The sequence below is a fragment of the Dromaius novaehollandiae genome, chromosome 5 (genome assembly GCF_036370855.1).
Source record: "Dromaius novaehollandiae isolate bDroNov1 chromosome 5, bDroNov1.hap1, whole genome shotgun sequence".
NCBI classification, from domain to species: Eukaryota; Metazoa; Chordata; class Aves; order Casuariiformes; family Dromaiidae; genus Dromaius; species Dromaius novaehollandiae.
This window is the reverse complement of record NC_088102.1, coordinates 65,852,940-65,878,857: the sequence shown is the minus strand read 5'-3', so window position 1 is coordinate 65,878,857 and position 25,918 is coordinate 65,852,940. Positions and strand designations below refer to the sequence as shown.

Sequence of the window (25,918 nt, the reverse complement as noted above, 5' to 3'; positions counted from 1 at the left end):
CGGGGGGGCGGAACAGGGTGGCTCGTGTCCTTAAAGGGACAGAGACTGCGGAGGGGGGAGCGGGGGCGGGGCAAAATGGCGGTGGGAGGGAGGGTGGCGTTTCGTAACGGCCGCGGCGTTTCCTGTGAGAAAAACAGGCCCTTTCTGGGGCTTCGGATTGGGCACCCGTTTAAAAACGTTAATTTTTCCGGCCTTGTTTCCTGGTCTACGTATGGGTGTAATTCCCTCTTCTGAGAAAGAGAGGAGAAAAAAAAAAGGGTTGTGTTTGCATGGGGATCTGTGAGCAACAGATGCCGTGTAATATGGTATTAGGGACACTGCAATTTTAGCATTTGGACCACTTGAAGTTTATATGAATAATCCCTTCACTCGATAGGAAAACATTAACTCTTTATTGTATCAGTAGATTCCTTATTCTAAAAAAAAAAATTCTACAGGTCTGCTAATATAGTCATGGATTTCGGTAATTAATTTCCCGGGTTTAGTGTCACAATTGTTTCACTGATAAAACATTGAAAATATGGGACTGATAATTAACAACTAATCACTACATTAACATTGGATTAATTCTGTTATTGCAGGAATTTAATAGGAATAATTTATTCATCATCATTTAAAAGTAGGTACCAATACTATAATTAAAGAAAAAAGTAATTATGAAATAACACCCAAACAGCTAAAGAATTGCAGGAATTTTGGAGTCAGTAGCACAAACAAGCAGATTTGGCCAGCTCAAGGACATGCTCAGTGGCAGGTCTAACATTTGCTCCCACCTCTTTTTCCTTGCCTATCCAAACCAATCCTTTTTCTAACATCAAGAAGTTAACAGCCTCTTCTTACTTTCATTACCTTTATTTTGGCACAAATCCATTCATGGTGGTTAAGTTATGGTTAATTCTCATTCTTCCATAAAAGACTATAATGAACTCTGAAAGGAAGATTTATCCGAAGGTATTCATACTTGAAGTTTTTGTTCTTGCTGCTGATTCATAGCTGTCAAGTATTCTTTTAGGGTTGGTTTTGTTTGTTTGCTAATCTCTATTTGTTAAAAGCTCTTTCTGCCTTACTCCCTAAAAGAAGCTTGGAGTCAGATACTGTTCTGTATGAAGATTTAGGAAGCTTTGCTTGAGTATGTGATGTAGCTGCTCATTCCTGCTAGTGCAGGAACACACTGCAGTCCTGTTCAGATTATTAGTTGCAATACTGCAGCCTCTGTGCTAGTGCTTGTTAATGCAGTTATTCTCGTAAATGCTGCAAACCCTGAAATAAGTTATATTTCAGATGATCTTGTAGAAATAGATTTGCTTTCTTCTGGACCAACTATCAAGCCTTGAAACAGGCCAGAGTGCTGGAAGTATTTTTTCTCTTCATTCATTGATACATGTTGAAGTAAAATACATTTAAACTACTTCGAATCCACGGGATTTTTAGTGCCCTTCTCCAAAGACATAAATCCTCCGTGATCAATGAGGGATTTTTGCTGACTCTTGTCTAACCTCCTGCAGGACCATACTAGACTTTAGGACTGTGACTGAGGCACAATCTGTGGAGTCATCTTGCTGTCAGGTGCTCCTACCCTGCAGAGAGCTGCAAAAAGATATTTGCTGAATCACCCTGGCTTGATTTAAACATCCAGGCTAGTATACAGGAGAGCTTGGGGAACCAAAACAGAAACAGAAGGGATTATGGCAGAGCTGCAGAACAGATATACTAGACACACCTGTTTTTAGAGAGAAAGCTGAGGCTGAGATCTGTAACTGGCATTAAAACAGCTGGGTGTTCTGCCCTTAGGTGGGCATTAATGGAAACCGGTTTCACTGAATGAGATGCCAGACATTCACAACCCATTCTGAGAGATAAGATTTAATTTGTCTGTGACTCTTTTTGGACAAGAAGTGCTTTGATCATTGCTAACTGGAGTCTTCGTACTAAATAGCTTCTGTACTTCTTAACTAATTTGTTCAATGTCAGGAGATATGTTAAGTAATATGTATGTGGTAGTGTCCTGTATAGGAAGTGCTCTGTGAAATCACCAGGAGGAATAAAAGTTCCTTTCCACATCTGTGTGGCAGAAATTGTGTAATTAAAGAGGAAGCTAAAGTTGTTTGAACAAGCACCACCACCTTAAAGTGTTTAAGCATAGCTTAAAATGCAGAGAAAGAAGCCAAAGGTATGTATTATACGTGGCAGAGATTTGCTGGTTGGCACATTTAAAATGCATCTGTGTGTTCCCAGAAAGCTGGGAAGCAAATATAAACATTAGGAAAAAGAGATCAAAGAGAATATCTTAAATGTAATTAGGGACTTGGTTTAAATGTCTCTGTAAAGAATGAAGACTGGTGGTAGTAAGACCGGATCAGATATTCACAGATTTTTCTACCAGTATCCAAACATACTGAGTGATAGAGTAGTGTGTTTGGAAGCTTGATGGAGGAACTTGTTCTCATGGTGCAGCAGTATTCACAGCTCTCGAAAAGCTAAAAGGCATGCAGAGCAAAACACAGAAATAATATTTGCTGCTTCCAAGTTTGGCCTTCAGCACTTCACAGAAAGGATGCAATTAAAATCAGAAACACCACACATTTTACCTTGCCTTGCTGCGTCTGAATGAATTCTCTGATAGTCAGTCTTTCTTCATATGTTAACTTCTATCCAGTATCTGTCCCCTCAAGGTTACAAACAAGGTAAGCCCTGACAGGTTTACTAAGTTAGCCAAGTACTTCCTCCTGACAAAACCCAGATTTGCACAATCCTCAGCGTTCAGAGGTGCATGGTAGTGTTAGTGCATACATATTTGAGATTACTTTGTTCCTATACACTATACTGGTAGGAAGCAGTTTTTGAGGAGGACAGGAAAGATCCTTGTGGGATAATGTTTCAAATTATCTTGACAATACGCAGTTCTGCACTATTGGTGTCTGACTTCTGTCTGAGCAATATTAAATACGGCAGCAAAATTTGGTTATTGCAGCAACAATTTTTACATTTGTATCTTGTTGAAAGGTTTAGGCTGATGATGATGTAGCAATCTATAATCAGCAGGTCACTGGTACCACCATAAAATAAATGTTTACCTACAAAACACTGATGCCCTCAGCAATAATGCATTTGATTTTTTAATAGACTTCCAGCATCAACAAAAGAAGCCCAAAGAGAGGTTTGGTTTTCTGGACTTCAGAGAGAGAACATACACAGCTGTGTTAATTAGTTTCTGATATGGAAAACAGGTGTCAAATAAAGCACTGTGTTACCTTAAGCTTATTCCAGTGTAGGTACATAATCACAACATGGAGATACTGGTAAGTATTACTAAATATATATTGAGGAGGAAGGTACTATATGCTTTTAATGCACAGCCATGAGAAACTTTTTAAAAAATTATTCTTACAAAATGACTCATGGAAAAACCATGATTGTTCCCACTTCCAGTTAACTAAGTAACATTAATAATAACTTCAAAGTAACTTCAAAGAATACTGAGGTTGCAGTCCTCTAGTCAAACATTAGTATCACTCCCTCTCCTCGCCCTACCCCCCCTCCAAAAAAAAAATCAGTAACTGTAAAATACATTTAAGATCTGGATAAAGCAGGCAGGAGTTTTGGGGAGGGGGAGAGGAGAGATTGTTTGAGATACCAGCTTTGCAACTTCCCCTTAATTCAAGCTGTTTATTATCATAGGCTCACTTGTCACAAACATTGATTGTTTTTAGAGGTTAAGGCAAGATACCTTTCCAGAAGTGACCTATTAGGCTGAGGAGGCCTCAGTGTTGGGACATGTAAGTTTATATCTGCATGATCATAAAACATGGAAGTTTCTTCCCTATCCGGAGATCAGATTTATTTAACAGGACTTTGAGTTGAGCACTCAAAATCAGTTGTTGATGCCCAGCTGAATGACAGAAATCACCCGGGAAAGGATGGTAATATTTGCACATCTCAAAAGATGGCAGCTTAAAAAAAGATGGTTTATCAGCTCAAAAAAAAAAAAAAAAAGAAAAGAAAGAAAGAAAGAAAGAAAGAAAAAAAAGTGGCTATTTAATTATTAGTGAGAAAAATTACAGTAATCATGAAAAGAATCTTAGAGAGAACCAGAAAACTGTGTGGGGAAAATAGAAAGCTTCACTTTGTACAGACCAAAACAAGCTGTGCATGTATGTTCCAGAAAACATTAAAAAAATTCCAAGACTTCACTGCTGTGGGATTATTATTTTCTTAAAGCTTAAAAAAATCATATTCCACACACAATTCCTTCAGTATGTGTGTGTGTATATATATATATATACACACACACACACACACACACACACATATTAACTATCTAATCAAAAATTTTAGAATACAGTAGAGCCTGTCCTTTCCCTTTTCTTTGCTGAGACAGTGGACTAAGACACTGAATGCAGACTGCTGCTGTTGCACTTTGTTTTTCTGGCTGCCAAGTCACTCTCACTAAGCCAGTGCAGTGGAATTCACTTAAGTGACACCTTGATGGATTGCCAGGAAGGAGGCACTGTGCTGTGCATTTCAATGATTGCATAGATCAGTTGACGCACCTACTTCCAGAAAGTTTGCTTAAACAGTGTGCATCTAAACTGTTTGCAATATTCTTTTGCTTGCTAACAAGCTTTCCTTTGCCAGGACATTGTGCGTGCTATTTTCTGCTAAACCGTGGCTGCTGAGAGAATCATAATAACTGATCTGAAGTAGTTCTGGAGCTTGTGTTTTGATACAAACTCCACGAGACATAATCTGTTTTTCTGATTCTTTGCCAAGGTCATTGTTTTCTGATTCACTTGCTGCTTTTGGAAAAAGGAACTCCATACTTGGGCAAAAGTCTCATTTTGTTTGGGGAGAATGAAGTAATTTCCTGTTTGTCTATGTATCAAGGTGAGCCATTTTAGCAGCCCCTTTACTGGAGTGAGCAATTTGCGTGCACTTAAATTTTTTAGTAGACAATGCTTAGGCCTGTTGACTCACAGATGCTTCATGAAGCAGACATTTTCCTTGCTCCTAATGCTGTCTTCCAAGGACAACAGACATGGAGGAAGAGAAATTCATAAATAGCAGAACATTCAAGTATGGAAAGAACAGTTCAAGTATGGGCAGCTGTGAGAGCTTTATTGCTGAAGGAGTCAAGTGAGAAGCTTTCTTGAAGGAGGCAACTTCAAAAAGGAGAGAACAGAATGGCAAAACACTAAAAAGCAGAGGAGAGTAAGTAGCAATGTGGAGGAACAGAGATCACACAACACTGAAGATAGGTCTGAAAAGGAGAGGATTTCAAAGGCTCTAATCCTTTCGAAATCTATGAAGAGAATCCCAGTGAATTCAAGAAACATGATTGTGTGCAAAAACAATTCGAAGACAGGGAAATACAGTGTGTACTGTAGCAGAACAGAGAGATGACTTTAGTGGCACTGATGTGTCAGATAAGGATTCTTTCAAATCATCTTAGTTCAAAACAATCAAACTGTGAGCCTATGAAACACACAGAAGGAAAGCCTGAGCTAAATAATACTGCAGGTAGAATATGACCTTAATGGGAGAGTAAATATGACAGAGACTTTATCTGAGCTTGGGGGACATGACTAACTGTGGAGTTACAGGTATCAAGGAAGAAAGCAGTGTGTCTTTAGGAAGCATACAGAAGCAAAGACCACAGGATAAGCTGTGGAGACTGCGAGTTTGAAATGCTCATAAGACATATGCAAGGAAAGTTATCCCAGAAACAAAAGGAAGCAGTTGGGAAGGGAAAAAAAAAAAGACATTTTTTCAAATTCCTCTAAACTGATGTAGTAGATAAACCACTGGGTGGGTGAGGTTCCCCGAGGAACATAGCAGGAGGAGAAAAAGACATACCACAAGACAATATCAGAGAGATGTTGTAAGGAAATTAGAATCCAGGAGACCAATGGATTAACAGGGTCATCTTCCTCATAGTTATGTGCTAACTAGGTTCAGCTGCATTTTTGGTAAGCAGGTGCTAACTCAGCTCACCGAAAAGGAATTTCTGTAAGGAAATTACTGTCACTACTTCAAGTTAAGTAGCAATTTCAAAAGTAGTTCATGTTCAGGAAGGTAGTTAACCTCAGTGAAGTCTATGCTGAGGATAGAGATGATTCAGGTTTAGCACTCCTACTGTCCTAGTTTGCAGAACCAGCTCTGGAATCTAGCTAGGACAGCAGGGAGTCTCCAGTGGGATAACTCATCTGGCCGAGAAGCAGCATCCTGTAACTAGATCTGCCTAGGCACATCCCATACCTTCATGGATATCCTGAGTGCACGTGCATCTTGGGGAAACAACATAGGATCTGTGCTTGAGGAGAGATTAAATGTTAGGCATGAAATAAAAAAGAATACAGGGCAGTGCAGAGACCAACACGTTACCTATAACAAATACAGAGAACGTTCACAAGCAATGAGCTGATAATATGCAAGGAGTTAGAATCCAGAATGGTGCACAAATGCAACTAATCCTCTTAGGTTCATAGACCAAATGGATGGAGAAGTTGCCCACTTAGTTGTGGCTGGCTTTTTAACTACCATTGTACTGTTTAAAGAAGTGCTTATACAATTAATCAGAAATCAGCAGAATACATCAAATATTGAATGCAAAAATTAAATGTTTTTGATCATTTTAGTAATGGCAAGAAGAAAAGTTCTGTAAAATACACTTTACAAAGATGGTTGTGAAATAAGCTCTGTTTTCTTTCTACTACTCAAAGGTCACATGCACTTACACTTTACTGCAGATTTTATATTCAGTGTACAAGATGCATGTGCTTTTCTGACCTCACCATTACATATTTTCAAAGGCAAATTCTAGGAAACTAGACAAAAAATTATTAGGCCTTTCTGTTTCTCCAAATCTGTACATCTTGATACTTAAGACGACATATATTAAGATAAACTGAAAGCAAAAATGTTTATAATTCTTAATTAGGGAAAGGAACATAGCCTAATGGTTATAAGCATGAACCTAAGAGTTGTGAGAACAGAGGTACCACAGTTCTTACAATGACTCACCATTTGACCTTTTGTGAGTCATCTTGAGGCTTAAGAATATGCGATGAATATCATTTTGCATGTTGGGTACTTAGCTGTTACGCAGTTGTGAAGTGGGTGAGATATTTTGTACGATTTCATAACTAAAGGGTAGTAGGTACTGCCAGTGAAATTTATTATTAAGCAACACAGAGCTGTCCTTGGTTAAACTGTCATGTCAAAATCAGTCTCGACTAATGAGTGACATATGGTCATACTTCCTAGTTGCAAGCCAATCTACAAACTGTATCTCAGTTAGCAACCCTCTGTTACTTCCCCTTGCATCTGAATAGATAATTGGGTACTGTCCTCTGTCTTTGGGCAGTGCTTTTACTCCCTGAGGCAACAGCTCCAAGAACGCATCCTCTGCCCATAGCTCCTCATGTTTTCCCCACCTGTTTGTTCAACGCAGGTACATCTTCCTTGTAGCTACCCGCTTGACTGCAACTGTAAGTTGAGCAAGATGATGATGATCTGTCCCCTTCTGCAAGTAAGTCTGGACTTCTGTAGTCTAGACCTATGGAAGGGACTGTTTCCTTCTATTATGTAGCATGTCCTGGTTATACACGAGAGTTTTTAACAACAGCAGCTAGAGTATCATAGTGGAACTACTCATTTTTTCCTGCTTACATAACGATATTAAAATCATCTGGAAAATACTTACTAGTCTTACTGTGGGACAAATTATTCAGCTTCCATTTAGTAGTAAGTTTTGCTTACTGTGACATATTCCAGAGCGCAAGCTACATTGGGTATTAGATAGATAGAGATCGGTATGCAGGACAAATTAACCGAAGCCTGGATAGTTATACTCAACAAGAAACCTTGTGTGGATTTGCTGACTGAGCAGCATCTTCCCAAATAGAACTGGCAACCATTCAATCTGCCACTGTTGTTGCAAAGAAACTTATTAGAGGTTGGCTTTTTTTTAAGAATGGATTTTTATTTACTTTCCAGATGACATTACTAATCCATGTAAACAGGATTTTTACTTTGCACATAATAGAAAGTGTAAACAGAGAGATGAGCATCAGTACATGCTCTCTTTCACTATGGTGACCCAGCACTCGCCTTTTAAAAAAAAGTCCTGTTGTTGTCAATTTGCACTTCCATTCTGAACCATTTGTAGATACTCCTTGTATAGCTTTTCTTGGGTTTCATAAAGTTTCTTCAGCTTCTTAATTTGTCCTTTGCTGAGTTCTTTGCCTTCTGTATCATGGGTAGGAAATCCCTGGAAAATTAAAAATAAGAGTATTTAAGATAAATGGGCTTCCAGATACTTTGACTGCTTTTGCTCCTCATGGAATTGTGTTCTTTCCAAGTGAATCATGTTTTAATAAGACAGGGGAATAATATCATAATTAATGACAAACTATCAAGGTGGGATGCATCTTTGCTAATTCTAGCCACCTAGAAGTGAGACAACTACCTTTGACTACTTGTCTATGCTCCCTCCCTAATTAATGAAGGGGCAAAGTGTGCATTTATTTCTGTCCTGGCTATCTCTACTGAAGAGAGGAGGCTTACACAACTAACTCCTATATAGTTATAGTTAAGAGAGATTCTGACTAATACTTAACCCCTAAATACATGCTTAAAAGACCACTTTTAATCACACTAACATTAAATCCAAGGCTTTAAGCAAAAGCAGTAAGAGGCTTGTATTCTGAATGGAGAAACTATTATGACAGATTTTTGTGGATCTTCTCCTTGCTCGTATGCTTTTTTTTCCAATATTTACATTCTCTGTATCACACCATTCTTACTTGTACCTAGGGCCTGAATTTGCACAGCTGAAGAAGACAGGAAGAAATAGGAGCAATGTCCCCAATCAAGCCCTGAAGAAACAGTGCTTTATGTTTTCCAAGTAACACCTTTAATTCTAAAGGGGAGCAATCTGAGCAAAGTTATCAGTACAGCTCCCTCAGAGAGCCTTTGCCAGGGGAGAGTAAAACAAAGGGTAGACCTAAAACAGAAGCACAGAGTATCTCTGAAAAACATGGCTGTTTCCATCACTTCTGGCAGAGTCGGGAAGTTTGTACATCTGCATTCTTTGCCCTGCAACAAGCTATTTTAATAAATCTGTGAAGAATATCATGCAGGTTCCTACCCACAATACCTGAAGGGAATTCTTGCTCTGTACTAGGATGGCCAAAGGAGACCAACGTAAAATGAAAGTATCCCTGAAATGATGGCTAACAGTTAGATAACTTTGCTCCCTAATGCAAGAAAATATCTTCTCTTTCTCTCCTTCCCTCCTTCCCCCATGTTAATAGCACTGCTCTAGAGGTTTGGATCAGGATCAGCTATGTACACATACAAGTGAATATGTACAACTGCAGAAGGAAAAGCCCTCCCCATCTAAAAAAGTCTCCGATTCTTACGTTTTCATCAAACACGGAATATTTGTCATGTTCCAATTTAAACATTTCGTGTGGTGGAATCTTCATCTTTGCCAGTTTTGCTGCCTGCAATGTAAAACATGCGTTAACTGCATTAGCATCACAGTGAATTACTGACAGCCTGTCTTTTTAAAAAACTATCCCCCGAATGTGCGCAAAGGGAAAAGTAGACCATAATTTACAGATTAAGGAGCATCTGAGTCACAATTGTTTAATACATGAAAAGGAACTTTCAGTGAGGAACAATTCAATAAATCCTGGTTGTGTTTGTCCAGGAAAATACAAATAAATTGATGTTTTAAATTTGCAGAGAACCACTTAAAAAAAAAGTATTGCAGGAACTCAAAATAATCAGCTTATACTCTCCAAAAACTACATTTATGTTTTGCTAAACTTGCTTCCTTAGTTTTCTAGGTGTAAGCACAAAGTGAATTAGTTGCCATGAGCAAAGGATATTGAGCAATGAGCTCACTGCAAAGGGAACCATCTTTATCAACACTGTCCTGTTGATGAGAACAGGGCTCTATGGAGGTCACAGCAGGATCAGGATGCAAGTAATTGCATTGAAAACTAACTGAACTTTTACTTATTTTTGAACAAGCACATCTCAGAACCCTTTCCAAGTAATTTATGCTTAATGCAAAGAAATCACCTTTTTGTAAAGAGATAGCTGCCATCCATGAAAGATAAATGCTATTTATCTACTTTTCTCTCTGTAAATGTACTCTCTCAAAGTTTACTTCCTCTGTTTACCCAGAAACTTATTTCCTGTATTGTTAGACTCATCAGCAAACAATCTTTTCCCTTTATGAGTTCATCTGCTCTAGCTGCCTACTCCTCACCTAAAGCTTAAAGTCTTGGAGCTATCACAATTCTCTAACTATGGAGCTGATATGTGTTTTTAAAAAGCACTCTATTCCAGAGTTTAAGCACAGGGAACAGGTGGACTCTTAAAAAAGATCTGTGTTTATATGTACCTATGATACCAGAGAGCAAAGAAAATAAGTGACACAAGCAAAATTCCCTCTAATGGGAATGTTAGGTACTGCTTTGGTAATTAAAGAAGTAGTACCTTTACTCTTGGTCTCAAAGATAGCTGCTTTTTAATAGGTGCTATCACGGATCAAATCTAAATTTCAGGCGAAAATCATTCTGAACAAAAAATTGTAGACAAAAAAGATGGAGGTCCAGTTGAGGCTAAGCAGAAAGCTTGAGCTCTAATGTAATCCTTCCTGCATGTGACTATTGCTACTAACACTTTTCTTCAAAACTGGATTAAAGTGATCTGAATGCTTACCTCCTGCTCTTGTTTTTTCCTGACTGCTTCTTCTTTCTTCCTTTTTTTCTCTTCTTCAAGCTATGAAAGGTTGTAATAATAAGTAAAAGGTAGCTACTTCAGTTGGTTGTCTTTATAAATCTGAGTCACTAGCTCCCCTGGATATCTAATTTTGGACAGAACTGGTAGCATGGCCTACAGTAAAAATAGTAAGCCTTATAATTAGGATTGTCTGATATTTCCCACTGTAAGATTTTATTTTCATTTGCTTTTATTTACAGCTAAACCACTTTTATCTGTCCCCAATACATTTTACATCCTAAGCACATAGCTATGAAAAAATACCTGCAAAAGAAACGGTCCTGCAATTTCATGGGGAAAATGCATTGCGAACATTTTTTAAAAATACCAATTTTCCCTGGTATTTAAAGCTCTTGCCCAAAACCCTTGGAGACACTGGAATTTCACAAGGAGCAGTTGTATCCCTTGACGTTCCTAGGGAATCAACTATCCAAATTTAACTAAGTTATAAGCCTCTGAAAAATGTCATTCCACACCTGCTCAGGAGAGACCTGTTAGTTCTCCAAGGGTTCTGTCAGTATTGAACATAATATAGTTGCCAGGGAAAATGTATTTTAGCTGCAGGCTCCACCCAGCGCATATATACAAACTGCCCTCAAGCGTTTTTGATGAAAACATCCAAAATGTTGGCTGAAAACAAATTTTATTTTTCCCTTACAAAAAAAAAAAAGTGCTTAAGGAAAGAAAAATCTTGGAAAGTCCTCCAAACATCTCTAGTCACAATGGAATTTTATTATTTCTTAGAACTGAGGACAGACATATAAAATGTTACTTTAAAATGTTGCAAAGTCAAACATTAATGCTAGGAAGTACTAGAAAGGGTTGCTGTACAGCCCTTGTGCATAAGAATTAGGATTCACAATCTTTAATTACATAGCAACATGAGAATTCTTGTCCTCACACCCTGAATATTTCACTCATCAATGCTACATTAGTTAAGATTTAGCCATGGCATTTTGTTCTCAGACACAAAAATAAATACAGTCTAGTTTTATGGAAAATGTCAGCTTCATTTGCACAGATGAAAGAAGTCAGAATCAATTTCTCATTGGAATCAGTCTTCCAGAGAGATAAGGCAATATGTACACAACACTCAAAATACCCTCACTATATGAAGGATTTGTTTAAAAAACCTTAGAAGCATTCATTAAATCCCACAGAAAATTTTCAAGCAACTATTGTTTCAAAAATCCTTTTCCTGAATACCACTAGAGTTTTAATGTCAGTTCTGGTATGTTATTTTACGCATTGCTAATGTGTTAAGATTTTTTTTTTTAAACATTTCCTTGATGATTTGTAAAGCATCCATAGCTTACACCTTACTTTACATGTGGAAAAATGTTAAATGCTTAAAATAGTAACCTTTTTCTTTTCTTCTCTTTCTTTCAATAATGTGTCCTTATCCACTAATTTGACCACAGTTGGCAGCCCTGAAAAAGCAAAAACAGATGAATGAGTTTTCCAATATCTGAATATTCAAAGATATATTTATATACCCTATAACAACTTTTCTTCTGCAAATGCAACTGAATGACTACTCAAAAGTGGCTAAGCAATTAGATACTACTACAGAAGAAGATTCCACTGTACCCTTTACTGTCTATATGTTCCAATATAAATTTATACAGTATACATTTATACATCAGAAACAAGATATGCTAAAGTTTTTGCAGTCTTCAAGTTTGTTGGATTATTCCAGATTAGTCTTTGACATCTTGGTGTTCTCCCATAGCTTAAGAAAATAACATGACGACAAAAACAACTACCTACAAAGTTGCCAGGCATATAATTGTATACCTTCATGATCTTCAAATCGAACACCCAGTTCAGGAAGGACATCATCTCGAAGAGCATCACTCAACTGTAGCACTTCAGTTACTAGAGTGCATGGAAAAAAATACATTTAGAGAAGCAAGATTTTGTGAAAATATACTTTTATTCTGCTACATTTTTATTTAAGTGCAGTTAAGAAACTGACACTCTCTTACATTGATCAAAGAAAGGACTTCTGTTTTGTTTTAAAGTGACCAACATTTTAAGTAAGTTCTGCCATCTTTCAACTACAGAGAAAAGAAGCATATTTATTTGCAGAGACTCAGAATTCATAAATTTCTTCCAAGATATCCTCATTGCTCCTGAAAATTGTTATGAGAGTTCAGTTCAGTAACATAATCATGTAGAAGGCCAAAAGCCCTTCATTGCTAACAGATAGATTTACTGTATGACATTGCAATACATGCTTTTCTACCCTGAAGAAAGCTTCCTCTAGACATTTTTTAAAAAGCTCATTAACTAGACATGCCTTTGAAGGGCTATTATTTTATTGTTTTGACATTTGTCAGTGGAATGCTAATGCAAACATCCTCTGGTTCTATATAGATAGAAAAGCAACAGAAAAGATAACTATTCATCACCTATTTTGACCAAGCCTTTTTCAAGCACACCAGTTGCAGCAGAACAGAGAGTTTTCATTTAGCTTTCTGGAAGGTGATTGGAACACCACGACTAACCTTTTCTTTTTTTCTTGCAATCTTATTAAAGGGTCTTATTTAAAGACAACAAGTGATTAAGAACTTGAGATTTAGCTGAAATAGATGCTGTTAAGCCTTAAGAGGAAAATAAATCATCATATAGTAGCGTATTTGCTTGGATGAGAAAAGCTGCATCAGCTGAGAGGTGGCAGAGCAGTTCAGAAATCAAGAGGAATTAAATGAATCGAGAAGACCCCATATGTTGCTGTTATGAACTTAATTCACTAGCATTTTTTTTTAATATACAGTCTTATATTTAAGAGAAAACACTTACCAAGGTGACAAGATAAACACTTAGGCTAGTTCATACCACGTGCTTTTGATAAGGATTCTCCCTTTTAGCAGCCCTCTCAGTTGGTTAAACATTAGTAGTAATAAGGGTCTCAAAGGTAATGATCCAGGCAACAGCAGCTACTAATCCAGACTCTTTATATGCAAATGCTGCACATACCAATAGATACAAGTACCATTCCCAGGTCTTAATTTGTTCCAGAATTCTGAGACCCTTGGGAGCGTTTAACAGCAGACAAAGCACTGATTACCCCACTACCATGAAAAGGAATGGATTACCCTCCTATCACACTGTGGAGTAGTGCTCTTTGCTAGAGAATCAGCAGAGTGACTCTGTCTTTGTACATGAAAGCATTGCATTTTATAGGAGCGGTTCTGTCTGTCGTCAACTAAGTATTTATTTTTCTTTATCCAGAGCAGGTATGCACAGTGAACCACACTCATGTTTGATGCAACTCTGAAGAAGCCAGTTAAGATAAGGCAGGGATAAGTTTACCTCATTAGCTGTTAATACTAAAAGGTGTTGACTCTAGCCTAGGTGAGGGAATTAAGCATGTCATGTCAAGAATGTATCAGATAAACCTACTACTTATATAATAAAACAGTGTCTGTTCAGTTATAAATATTTACTTAACTGAAACTATGAATAATTTAAAGTATAAGAAAAAGAAATCCTTCGAGGCAATCCTCTGCTACCCGGGGGAGTCAACGCAGTAGTTCTTAGGGCTGCAACGTGCCTACTCTTTGCGCGTGTTACCTCCAGAGGGATGTTTAAGGATTGGCGGAGGGTTGTTTATGGGCTGCCCCAAGCCATAAGCCGTTATCCTCACTGAGGACTGTGACAGGGAGAATAGCAGGAGATGCTCCATCACCAATGCCAATGAAGACAATCAGCTAAGAATGAACTGGAACCTAGGCAGTCTATGAGCCTGTGATTATTTCCCAGCCCTATTTTCACGTTTTCTGTGCATTTCAAGGCACAGAGCCTTGGATGTAAAGCAGCTGATGTGCTGTTTCCTCTCCACTGTGGTGGGAAGGAAAAGGAGGAGTTTAAAAAGCCTCTTGAGAATGCTAGATGTTAAGGCCAGCAGCAAAGACAAGAGCAGGCAAGTCTTGTCTCCCTTCTTGTCAATGGAATATATTAGGAGGAGGGCAGAGGATTTCCCACTGCATCCTGGAAGTAGCCTGGAGCAAGACCCAGCATTTGTAACTCCTGGCAACAGAATCGCTGGTAAGAAATGAAGGGGCAGGCAGAGTTCAGTAGTAGACACCTTTACTACCGGGTGGTCAATTTAAGCAGATGTCCTGAGGTTAAGTAACCAACAACTACAGAGAGTTGCTCCTTTTTGAACATCTGAATACTGATTCACTTCTAATGGAAATTCTTCCTAAGCAGCATCAGGGGCTGCACTAGAACAGCAATGTGCGTCCCTGCAGACACAAATATATGGGGGTCTTTGCAGCTGGCAAGTACTCGAGTAAAATTTAAGGATGCACAATGTAGTGAAGCTCTGCACAACCAGTCATCGAGGTCTTTTGCAAAAGTTTTCTGCATTTCTTTCCCTTGTACAGATAACACAGTATTTCCCTTTTTCCATTTATCACCATTGCTAGATGGTATATTCACCAGTCAAGATTCAGCTGCAAATGATCAGTCTCCTATTTATAAACTAATAAGCTTATAAAAGAGAGAATTTATTTTATGAATATATTTGAATGTTAGCCATTCTGGAGGAGGATAAAATTTCTGTAAAGTTTTATAAATGGCTGTGCTGTGAATGCTTTTATTTTATATATAGGGATGGGGACAACTGTTTTTTACTGTGCAGGTTTTACAGAAGAGACATACCTGTTATCCAACTGTTACGAGTATTTAGAGCAATACAAAACATTCTAATTCATATTTAACTTCACTCTGCCAGGATCTGGCTAGGAGGGAAAACTCTCTTCACTCACGGCCACACAGGGGCAATATCCCCAGCCATTAATCAGAACAACTCTTACAGTAATGATACATTCTCTGCAGGCAAGAATTTAATGGATATGGGGAAGCAAATCAGTAGCATGTCTGTGCAGGTCCCCTCAGCCACCGCCCAGCTTCTGTATATCAAACAGTTTGGTCAGAGGTGCCCTCTGGTCAAATTGCGAAGTTGTGCAGCCCCTCTGTACCCCAGCTGGATAGCTCTATTCCTATTCCCCAATTTATTTCAGGCAAAAAGTAATAATAATAATACCACCTTCCAAATGAGAAACTCGAGTGCAGTAAGTGGTCCAGCACTAAGTACTTTCTCCTAAAAACACCCTACAAGCAGCCTCATGACATTCAAACATTAAAACTGTTAAAAATGAGAATCAGCTTAGCTCAACCACCAGAGAGCAAGGAAAAAAGCCTCATACAAAACAAGTATTTATGTTAAATAGTAGGAGACCAAAGGTTACAATTTAGGCTGAGAATATACACACAAGCTTCCTGAATTTATTAAAGTTACATAAAATAGTTGCTTTTGGAACTGATAAGCCTGTTTCTCAGCATCAATTAGGCCTATAGGAGTTTGACAATAATAGCTAAATAGTCACATTAGCAAATACAGCTTTGTGCTTTTAAGGTAAACTTTAGAAGTTTACCTTAAAACTAGAAGAATTCAAAACAGTAGCAGAACTAGGGTTCAGATTCTTTGCCAGCTGCATAGGTCATCCACAACATACTCCAAGTCACTCTATTTTTATAAGTTAAATATATCTATTATAAACATATACATTTATATATCGCTCCCTATTCTGCCTTCAAGTATAAACTACAGTGTAAAAATTAATTTTTAGAAAATGAGGATCAAATACAAGTTGAAGATGCATAAAAATACACAGGGAATAGCAGAAAATAATAACTCAGTTAGGAAGTAATCGACCCATAAAATCAAAGAGGGCTTAATGGAACAGCATTTGTAACACTATATAGTCCTGCGGCCAACACACAGCATGATCAAAGCTTTTCAAAGGGGGGGAAAAAAAAAGAAAAAAAAGTCCAAACAACCTCCAGCAAACACTCAGATGAATTCTCTAAAGAGAGCACTGAATTACCATCTGGGGAGCTACAATTCCAGCTGTGTTAACAAATAGGAAGAAACATCTCTGGCTGTTTAAACACAGACAGTATCATTGTGTAGCAATCTACACTTCTTCAAGAATGCAAGATCCCTGGAGGAGAGAACATTTCTACTCTCATACCTGGAAAGCATGGAGTGCCCTGGTCTCAAAAAAAAAGCCTCTTCACTCCTGAACGTTTGGATTCATTAAGAAGTTAAAAGAAAACAAGTTTAGCAACTTGTGAAAGTATTTCCCAAATTGGAGAGACACGTAGCAGAGATGTACATATTCAAAGCCATTCTGGTTTAATTTTGTACACACATGAAGACATGTGTTACTTTTACTCTCTAAGCAAAAAGAGATTGTATCAGTTGGATCCCCCCCTCCCAAGGTTAATTCCTACCACGTCTCAGTTTCAGGTGCAACAATACTGGAAAAAGCAAACTCTCACCTTTCTTCTCTCTGGCAATTCGTCGCACTCCTTCTCTGAACTCAGAAAGGACTTGTAGGTATGGCATCACTGTAGATTCAATCTGGAACAATTATTTCTACAATTAGCTATTCAGAATTTAGATTTAAATCACATCTTCATCTACTTCATACTTATGTGCTTTTGGGTGGAAGTCGACCCTCAAGGCAGATTTGTATCAGTAAAAATTGTCCTTGCTCTATTGATGTCAAGGGCAAGACAATGACTTGCGTTAGTTCATAATTTTGCTTTTGAGCAGATGAAACCAGCTTGAGAACTTCCACTCTCCCTATTCCTTCTTCTTCTCCTTTCAGGTGTGCAGATACATCACTTTGAGGGCTATGCTATAGGCTGGATAATTAAAACGCAGTACAAGGATAAGAACAGCTGCCAAGGCTATACTGGAGAACTATATCCAGATGAATTTGCCCCTTCATGTTCTGAAGATACCTTATGTAGGTCAAACTGCTTGTCAGAAATAATACCAGGTGCAACTCAGGTTAAGACATATTTGCATGAGAATACAAATCTATTCCTCGGAAGTTCAGTTATCCCAATTGTGCATTTGTTCCTATTCCACCCCCCACCAAAAAAAAAGTGGTGGAAAACTTGTGTTGGATTATTTCAGATGTAAAAAACATGAAAGCTCACAGGAACATCTTGAAAATCCTGCTCTCAATGACAGTGAATAGCAACAGCGAGCAATTAGTGAACAGTAATGAACGACTACAAAAATAACTACAGAACAACATTGCCTGCCAACACTTCTCTGGAAACCCCAGACGAGAAGCTGGGTACCAATAGGACTTGTTACATTAAAAGTCTCATTTCTTTGAAGGGTAGGAGAGGGAAAGACAAAAACATTTACACTTTTGTTTCCTCTGCAGTTTCCACGTCTTTACCCATCTGTTAAATCTCTGTGACAAATTCCCGTGCAATCAACAGATCCGATAGTCTGTTATGCTCTAAAAATACCCATATGAAACAAACTGAGGGGCTCAGTAAAAACTGTTCATAAATAAAAATTCATGCTATAAAACCAGCTTGACAATTGGAACCTGTGCTGACAGGTTCAGCAGAAAGAACAGACTGAAAACTGAGCAAAAGTCACTTCTCCACTGCACTCTCTAGTGAAACTAGCTTGAGGTATGCAAATGAAGTGGCATCACGAAAGCACGTCTTGTTGCTACTTCGTTACGTGTCCGACATCTAAAGATGAAAGATTTTGATTTCCAGAACAATTAACCTTATAACCTTGAAAACTGAGACTCTGGAATCTGAGGTTTTCCTGCTTCAAGTCTCTTCTGCTCTGCTTTCAAGTAAATTACTGAACCATAATAATTACACTCATCATTTTTTCAGGGCTTTTAAAGAGGATTGTGCCTTTTTTGGAGATTTTTGGAGAACCTTCAGTTCTATTGATTCCTTCATCTCATTTGGACAAAGAAACAATGGGCCTGATCCACAGCCTTCTGTAATTAATGAGAAGTTTTCCAACCTTGAATGTTCACCTAGTAATTTTTGCTAAGAAGTATCTGTGTGAAAGACTGAAAGAGGGTATATTTAAAGGCAAAGCCAAAACATTTTTGAGAATAAACATCTTAATATCATAATGCTTAAAATCAGTAATTTCTTAGGGGGTAAAAATGTAGGTTTCCTCCTGTGAAAAGCAAAAACAGCTACTTAGGGATACTTAGCTGCTGGTATTCTTTCAATTGACATTGTACACAAAAACAAAAACTACAAAAGTTACATGGATTTTACTAACAGGTGTCAAAATCCCTCTTCTGCACCACATTCTCTTGATCCTGCTAACCTTGGCAGTGCTACTTTAAAAAAATGAAAGCCTTAGCTTTGTGTTCCAAGGCATTGCCAATCCCTCTGTAAAGCATGTCTGTTGTAAACACTGCCTGGAGTGATAAATGTGGATTTGATTTTCATTTTCCCTAAAAAAAATAAGTGTCAAGGTGCTGCTTTTCTTCTGAAATTCAAAATAATTCTGAGCTAAATTAAAATTCACTATTGATGGCTTTTTGAATGGAAAGCTTAGCAACTTTCTTATCATCCTTGTTATATCATTACTGAAGATTTCCACAGCACAGCAACATAAGTACTTGCCCAGGCAAATATCAGGTGGATGTTCATTTACCTTCTTCAATCACAAGTGATTTTTTCTTTCTTTGGTGATTATAAGGGTTTTTTTATTACACCCCAAATGTTTCAACTATTTATTTTTGTGGAGGCACAGGAAAACGCATGGTGCACTTAACACATCTTTGAATGCAAGACTGTATGAGAATGGCATTAGAAGCTACTAGATATCAGATGCTGCACGTAAAGAAAAACACTTGGACAGATCACTGCCATTTTTCAAGTCAAAATTTCATCATGAACACAGCACAAAGTTGACAGCTTTTCACATGGAGTTGTTTCTCATACATGCCCCATGAAATGTCACTATTACTACAGGGTCCATGAGCACTTTCATTAGGCTTCTCCCAAGTATTCCCAGGAAAATTCTGCACCACAGTGGTACTGCTGGGTGCCCAAAACAGAACAGCCTTCAAACGCCAGATAAATTCTGTGGTTACAAATGAGATCAGGAAAAGAGACCGAAATGAGAATGAAACTCCAGCTGCCTCCAGGCTGTTTTTTGGTGTACCACAAGGATCTTTAATCAGTATAATTATATTTTTGAGACTACTTAACATTCAAATACTTGTAATGAGTCTTTAGACTCTAGTATGTACTGTCTGTAGTCAACATGTGGTTTTCTTAACCACTCATCATTCAGAAGACAAGATAATTCTTTTTCTGGTTGCTGTACAATTTGTCCGTCATTAAACAAAACAAAAAACAAACAACTGTTGTAAAAGAAAAAAATCTGCCTCCTAAACCAATTAATTGCTTCAGATTCAAATGTTATAAGCTGTGAGAACAGAATTCAGCAACATGTTGGTAATGTAATCACTTTATCTAATGTAAGCTTTCAAAGGGCTACAAAAGGACACAGAGTAATTTTGTGCAGTGTGCTTTGTCCTTCACTTACATTTATGTGTTGACTATTTCCACCAACAGGAAACCCAATTGCATCATCATGGTCTATGGCACCAAATATCTGGTCAAGGGGAAAAAAAGTTGTATACATTAAGTAACAGGTATGTGAAAACTAAGCAAAATCATTAGGTACTAGAGGTTCGAAGACACCCAGTTGATTTAACCCACAATTCATTGCTCTAGTAAGAGATGTTCTGTTTTTTTTCAATTGATACAGCATACCAATCATTGACTTTCAAGTCCAGCTTTAATGCTGTAAGATTTGATAATCTGACTTCATAGTTTTTTCTACTATCTAATTTTCCTTGTATGTATTAGGGGCTTCATAATATTCAACAAAACATTAAATAAAGTTAAAATATAACATAAAGGGCTCCAAATTGTTCCTGCTGCAACAAGCACTGGAATTTGTGGGTTTTGGGGGGTGGGGCAGGGGAAGAGAAGGTCTCTAGATTCCTGCAAGATTTAAACAAAGACCGTACAGATCCCTACACACTTCAAAAATACAACAGTAGTAATTGCACAGTGCAATAGCAACTTCAGTACTTGCTATGACATACCTTTAGCATTTGAGTGAGATAGGAACTGATGTTTTCTAAAAGAAGTCTGTTTGGCATTTGTCTGGAAGATTTCTTTGCAGCAATATAGGAGTTGCTCTGACTGACTAATGAACGCATTTCTTCTAAGACAGAGCGAGTATCAATATTGTCGCACAGTGCTTCATGAATTGCTGCCTTCTTGTCGTAAAAACTAAGAAGAAAAAAAATATTTTTTTTACTATTTATGTCAAAAGTATCTGCAATGTACTCTGAAGAATGTCTCCAATCTACTCAGAAGAACTACTATTAAAAGAGTAAAGGGGACCTAAAAGTGAGATAATCTTTTGTTGATCACAGTTCATATTTGAAGAAAAACAGATGAGCAAGAGAAAAGCATCATCACGACTGCTGTTTTGCTTCTATGAACAAAGGCAGGCAGGATAATCTAACTGGCAACAACTGTCCAAAAAATATAAATAAATACATAAATAAATGGTTTTTTCCCCCCAGGAACTGACTTTTTAATACCAGTTTTTACAAGCAGAACAATTTGGTTATTTAGTATCTTCCTGTATTTACTATATTCTTACAGTATTGCTCTCTTTTCCCTGTGTTTCAGCTGAGTTTTCTGTTTACTACCTTTCCAAAGAGGAACACCAATTTGGAAGCTAAATTACCACAAATTGAGATGCTAAAAAGCTGTTACAAGCAGATACGAGCAAAAATTTCATGCAAGTGTTTGCAAGGTTCATAAATAGGCATAACAAGTAAAACGGTACACAAAGGGCCGCTACTGGTTCAAATGACGTTCTTTTTCCAGAGAAAAAAGAATGAGAAGAGGTAGAAAAAGGAGGCAAAAGCAAACATCCACAGAGCTTATCTTCCGTTCCTCCCAATCCTTTGTCCTCATCTTTCCACCTCTCTGTTACTTACTATTTTTTCTCCATTTTTTAAAAAATAGTCATCTCCACCAGCCATGAATTGAAAATGAAATTTTCAAAGTACATCACTAAACTGAAGCATCTGCACTTTGGACATCCAACAGTAGCCATCTCTCTTAACAACAATAAGCTGCCCTAGGAGCAATTTAGTACTTCCAAATAAGCAAGATAAATCAATTTTAAATTTCACAAATAATAAAAACCACACAAAAAGCTGTTCATATTGCACACAGTAACAATAGTCTCATTATAAAAGTGAAACACTGCAATATTAATATTCTCTCAATTCAGCAACACACTAGCTTTTCAAACATTGGCACTCTGATCTTTTCTTTTGTGCTTAGTCACGTCATTTAACTTCAGTTTGTCTCAGTTTACTCACTGCACTTTGAAATGTGTAAAATATTGTTTTTAGAGTTCTAAAGACTGTATCAGAATTATCAGTCATTCCTCTGATGGGAGAACAGAATTTCAAGTAATGAAGAAAGTGACAGCTATATAACAAAGTAGTTCTCTTTCCCAACAGAAATAGAGCGGTGAGGTATACAAATACACTTAACAAAAGTGAAGTTACGAGTTTTATCTATACCTGATAAAGCTGTTGCCAGGTTAAATTCAGTAGCTTGTACAGGACTTTGAGATCCTCACTGGAAGTGCTACAGAAGTCTAAGTATCACTAGTAAGGCATTTTGCAAGGGGCGGGGGAAGAAACAAAACATGCATCTACACAATGGCTATTCACAGAGAAGTAAGAATGTTCCACTCACTTTTTGTTCAGTTCTGCTTCCTGGTTTTCCCATTTCTGAAACTGGCCTGTCACATCAGTGGGAGCTCGAAGAATATCCTTCACATTTAAAAAGAATTCCTATAAAAGAAGAATATAGCTCAAAATCAGGTTAAATTACACACAACCAATATTTACTATGAAAAGGTCTATTTCTTACTTAGCCTTCTAAAGTTGATGGTTTCAACACTATTTCAGCCAGGATTATTGAACGTCTGTCAAAACAGGGAAACCCACATATTTTGCATAACTCTGTAAACCACAGTAGTACTGTAATTCAGTTCCATGTCTTGGCTCTGCCACTGCATAATACAATACGGTACTCTAACATTAAGCTGCTCAAATACAAATCCATTTTAAAAAGTTATGCTCTGTTTAGATGAGAGTTCTTAAGGGAGGTTTTTAAGTGTTTTGCTAGCACTATAAGCTGAAAAATAAAAACGGCTGTGTAGCAAGGGGCTCTTTCAGGTGGGCATCCTGCTTGGTGAGAAGTCATTTTCACTTATTCCATGGCCCAAAGCAAATGTTTTACATAAAAAGCATAACAGCTTCAGCTGGAAAGACCAAGATCAATGATCTGATAATGCTGTACAGTCTTCTTGTGGGAAATGTGGTTTTAAATCACTGCTCCAAACTACGCAGAGAACAGTGTCTGACCCCTCACATCCCAGCCGCAAGACATAAAGACAAATGCTTTATGTATGTGGTGAGGAGATAAGATAGGAATGACACTACTCCTCCTCTCTTGGCTGTATTTGTCTGAAGTTTGATCTGATAGGCATATTTTGAGAGTGCACGTTGGACTGAGTTTTAAAAGCAAGCTAAGCTGAGAAAATAATCTTGCTTACAATTGCCAAGCTGCTCACAGATGTCAAAACTCAGAGAGCCTGAGAGAGCACCCAGTGCAGAAAAACGTAGCCGTCTATGGAATTTAGGTGACTCAGTGGTCAGCAGTAGCTAAACAAATATTGGGGGATTCTATCTGATGAATTCAGAAGGCAACTCCTTCTGGGGATATGACCCACTTATCTTTGGGTTGTATTGCCTGAAGCATGTATGACAGCACAAAGTGTATAGAGATGAAGGAAGAATGGAAAGCTTACTTACATTCATAAACTTCTCATACTGAATAGCTGACTCCATGGTATTATTCGAATAGTCCAGTGTATCCTTCCAAGAGTGCATGAGGAAAGCCAACCGTAACTGCCGTGCTATCAGTTTTAAAATAAACAAGGAAAATAATCATAACCTGAAGTATTTAAATGGCTTCCGATACTGTAATTGCTAAGAACATGACAATCTTTAATATTGTTACTCTCAATACATCTACCAAAAAGGGGAGACACTATCATCCACGTTTTACAGATGAAGAACAGGGAAGCTGTTCTACAGTTATTTACGCTATTTAGTGATGGAAAAAGACACCTGGAATTAGTCACTTCCACAAACTTCATTTTGTGCCTAAATAACAAAATTAACACAGTCATCACTCAAACTACATCAAAAGCATTCAAATTCCGAAGTTATTTTTACCTGTATGCTTTTTCAGTGCATCTTTTATGGTAATAAAATTTTTTAAAGATTTGGACATTTTACAGCCAGCAATTGTTAAGTGGCCAGTATGTAGAAAATATCGAACCCAGTGATCATTTTCAAAGTATGCCTGCAGCAAAAACAAAAGAACACGGAAGACCCAACACTGTATAAATATATATCACAAAACAGGATAATATAAGTATAAATAAATAGTGAGAAAAAAAAAGTTACGCTTATACAAAAGACAGGTAGTATCTTAAAAATTAACTGATGGATCTGCATAAGTTGCAGTCAAAGCTAAGCACGTAGCTTTCTCACTGGAGACTGAAGGCCATTGACACTTCATTCACCTCAGACTGTGCAAGTTCATTGTCATGGTGTGGAAAACGGAGATCAAACCCTCCTCCATGAATATCCATCGACTCTCCTAGAATGGATCCAGCCATTGCAGAACATTCAATGTGCCAACCTGGACGGCCCTGTTTAGACAAAGACATTATTTCACTATTAATCAATTTTTCTCCTCTCCTGCCTGCGTACCATTTCCTCATTTGTATGCCCCTAAACAGTTATACCTGTAAAGAAATCAGATACAGAGTTATCTGGAAAAAAAGATTCATAGTCTCAGCTTCATAAAAGGATGCTTTTGGACTTCAAGATCCAGTCCTGCATATAAATCTATGACAGCTTGATTATACAGATTATACAGAACACAATCAGTATTTTTGATCACAAAGGGAAACAGGATAGATAAATCTCTGCAAATAAAGACTGTAGATAAGTAGGAGATAATATAATAATAGCAGTCATCATAAGCCTGCGAACAAAATTCTGTTCAAGAAATATCTAGCTAGATTCTAAATCATTAATAGTGGCATTCTAAATCATTTAATGAACACAGCAATGGAACGTACAATTGATTACAAGACCCCCATGATCTAGACATCATTAATATGAGACACCATATTTGTGTGTTATAAAACATGGTACTTAATAAGCTGTAGAGGAACTAAATCCCGATTACAATGTCCTTACCTTTCCCCATGGAGAGTCCCATGAAGGCTCTCCTGGCTTGGAGGATTTCCACAAAGCAAAATCATTTGGAGAATGCTTCTCATTCAAGCGATCAGTTGAGATACTCAGGTCACCTTTCAAATGGGAAAATACAAATATTTACATTTTATTTAAACACCAGCATTATTGATTCTTGTCTCTCTCAAAACTCACACCAAGTGAATTTAAAAAAAAAAAACACTCAAAATTCATCATAATTAACCTTGCTATTCCTTTGCTTTTTGATCAATGCTTGGTTGACAAGAAAGCTTACAAGTATCAGCTCCACTGCTTTTTAAGCTTTGACATAAAAGATTCATCTACATTCTTTCTGCAGGCACAACTCCAATTTTGCAGTTTCAGAAAAAGCAATACAAAACCATAACAAAACCTATATTCACAGGCAAATAAGGTAGCAGGATCAATTCACTCCAAAATTAGAAATAACAAAGTTCAGACTAGAATTGACTCAAATCCGCACAGACAATATGTCCATAGGGTATTTCTTCCACCCTTTGTGTCAGTTGCTGATGGCTAGTAGTTGTTCAGTATCTCTATATTTATTATCATTGTTTTTATCACAAATGTGTTGTGCATTAGTCACTGTGAGCTCCTTGTGATCATTTGAGTTGTATTCTTATTATAACATCTTAACTCCTTAAAGCATAGGGAACTTACTATTTTTGCAGTACCAAGACTGAATAAGCTTAACTTACCACATGAGAATCCAAGACAGAGATTAAAGCCAAAATTCTCAAGATTAAAGTTAAAATTGTCAACTAATTTTGATGCACACTTTAAGATACCTGCAGTCCAATTTTTTTTTAGAATATCTC

The 25,918-nt window shown here is 37.5% G+C and overlaps 1 protein-coding gene across 2 annotated transcripts in view; it reads right to left on the bottom strand.

Moving 5' to 3' along the window:
* Positions 1-369: 369 nt before the first annotated feature.
* Positions 370-25,918, bottom strand: part of CARS1 (cysteinyl-tRNA synthetase 1) — a 42,977-nt gene continuing 17,428 nt past the window's right edge. For both annotated transcript variants that reach the window (XM_064513126.1, XM_064513127.1), the window contains 13 exons: positions 25,065-25,177; positions 24,380-24,508; positions 24,027-24,156; positions 23,601-23,704; positions 22,477-22,574; positions 20,790-20,979; positions 20,222-20,290; positions 17,155-17,236; positions 12,595-12,675; positions 12,160-12,227; positions 10,738-10,797; positions 9,423-9,506; positions 370-8,269 (listed from right to left, as the gene is read on the bottom strand). In XM_064513126.1, the coding sequence (XP_064369196.1) occupies positions 8,135-8,269; positions 9,423-9,506; positions 10,738-10,797; positions 12,160-12,227; positions 12,595-12,675; positions 17,155-17,236; positions 20,222-20,290; positions 20,790-20,979; positions 22,477-22,574; positions 23,601-23,704; positions 24,027-24,156; positions 24,380-24,508; positions 25,065-25,177 (1,343 nt within the window). In that variant the 3' untranslated portion in view covers positions 370-8,134. The remainder of the gene's footprint in view (positions 8,270-9,422; positions 9,507-10,737; positions 10,798-12,159; positions 12,228-12,594; positions 12,676-17,154; positions 17,237-20,221; positions 20,291-20,789; positions 20,980-22,476; positions 22,575-23,600; positions 23,705-24,026; positions 24,157-24,379; positions 24,509-25,064; positions 25,178-25,918) is intronic.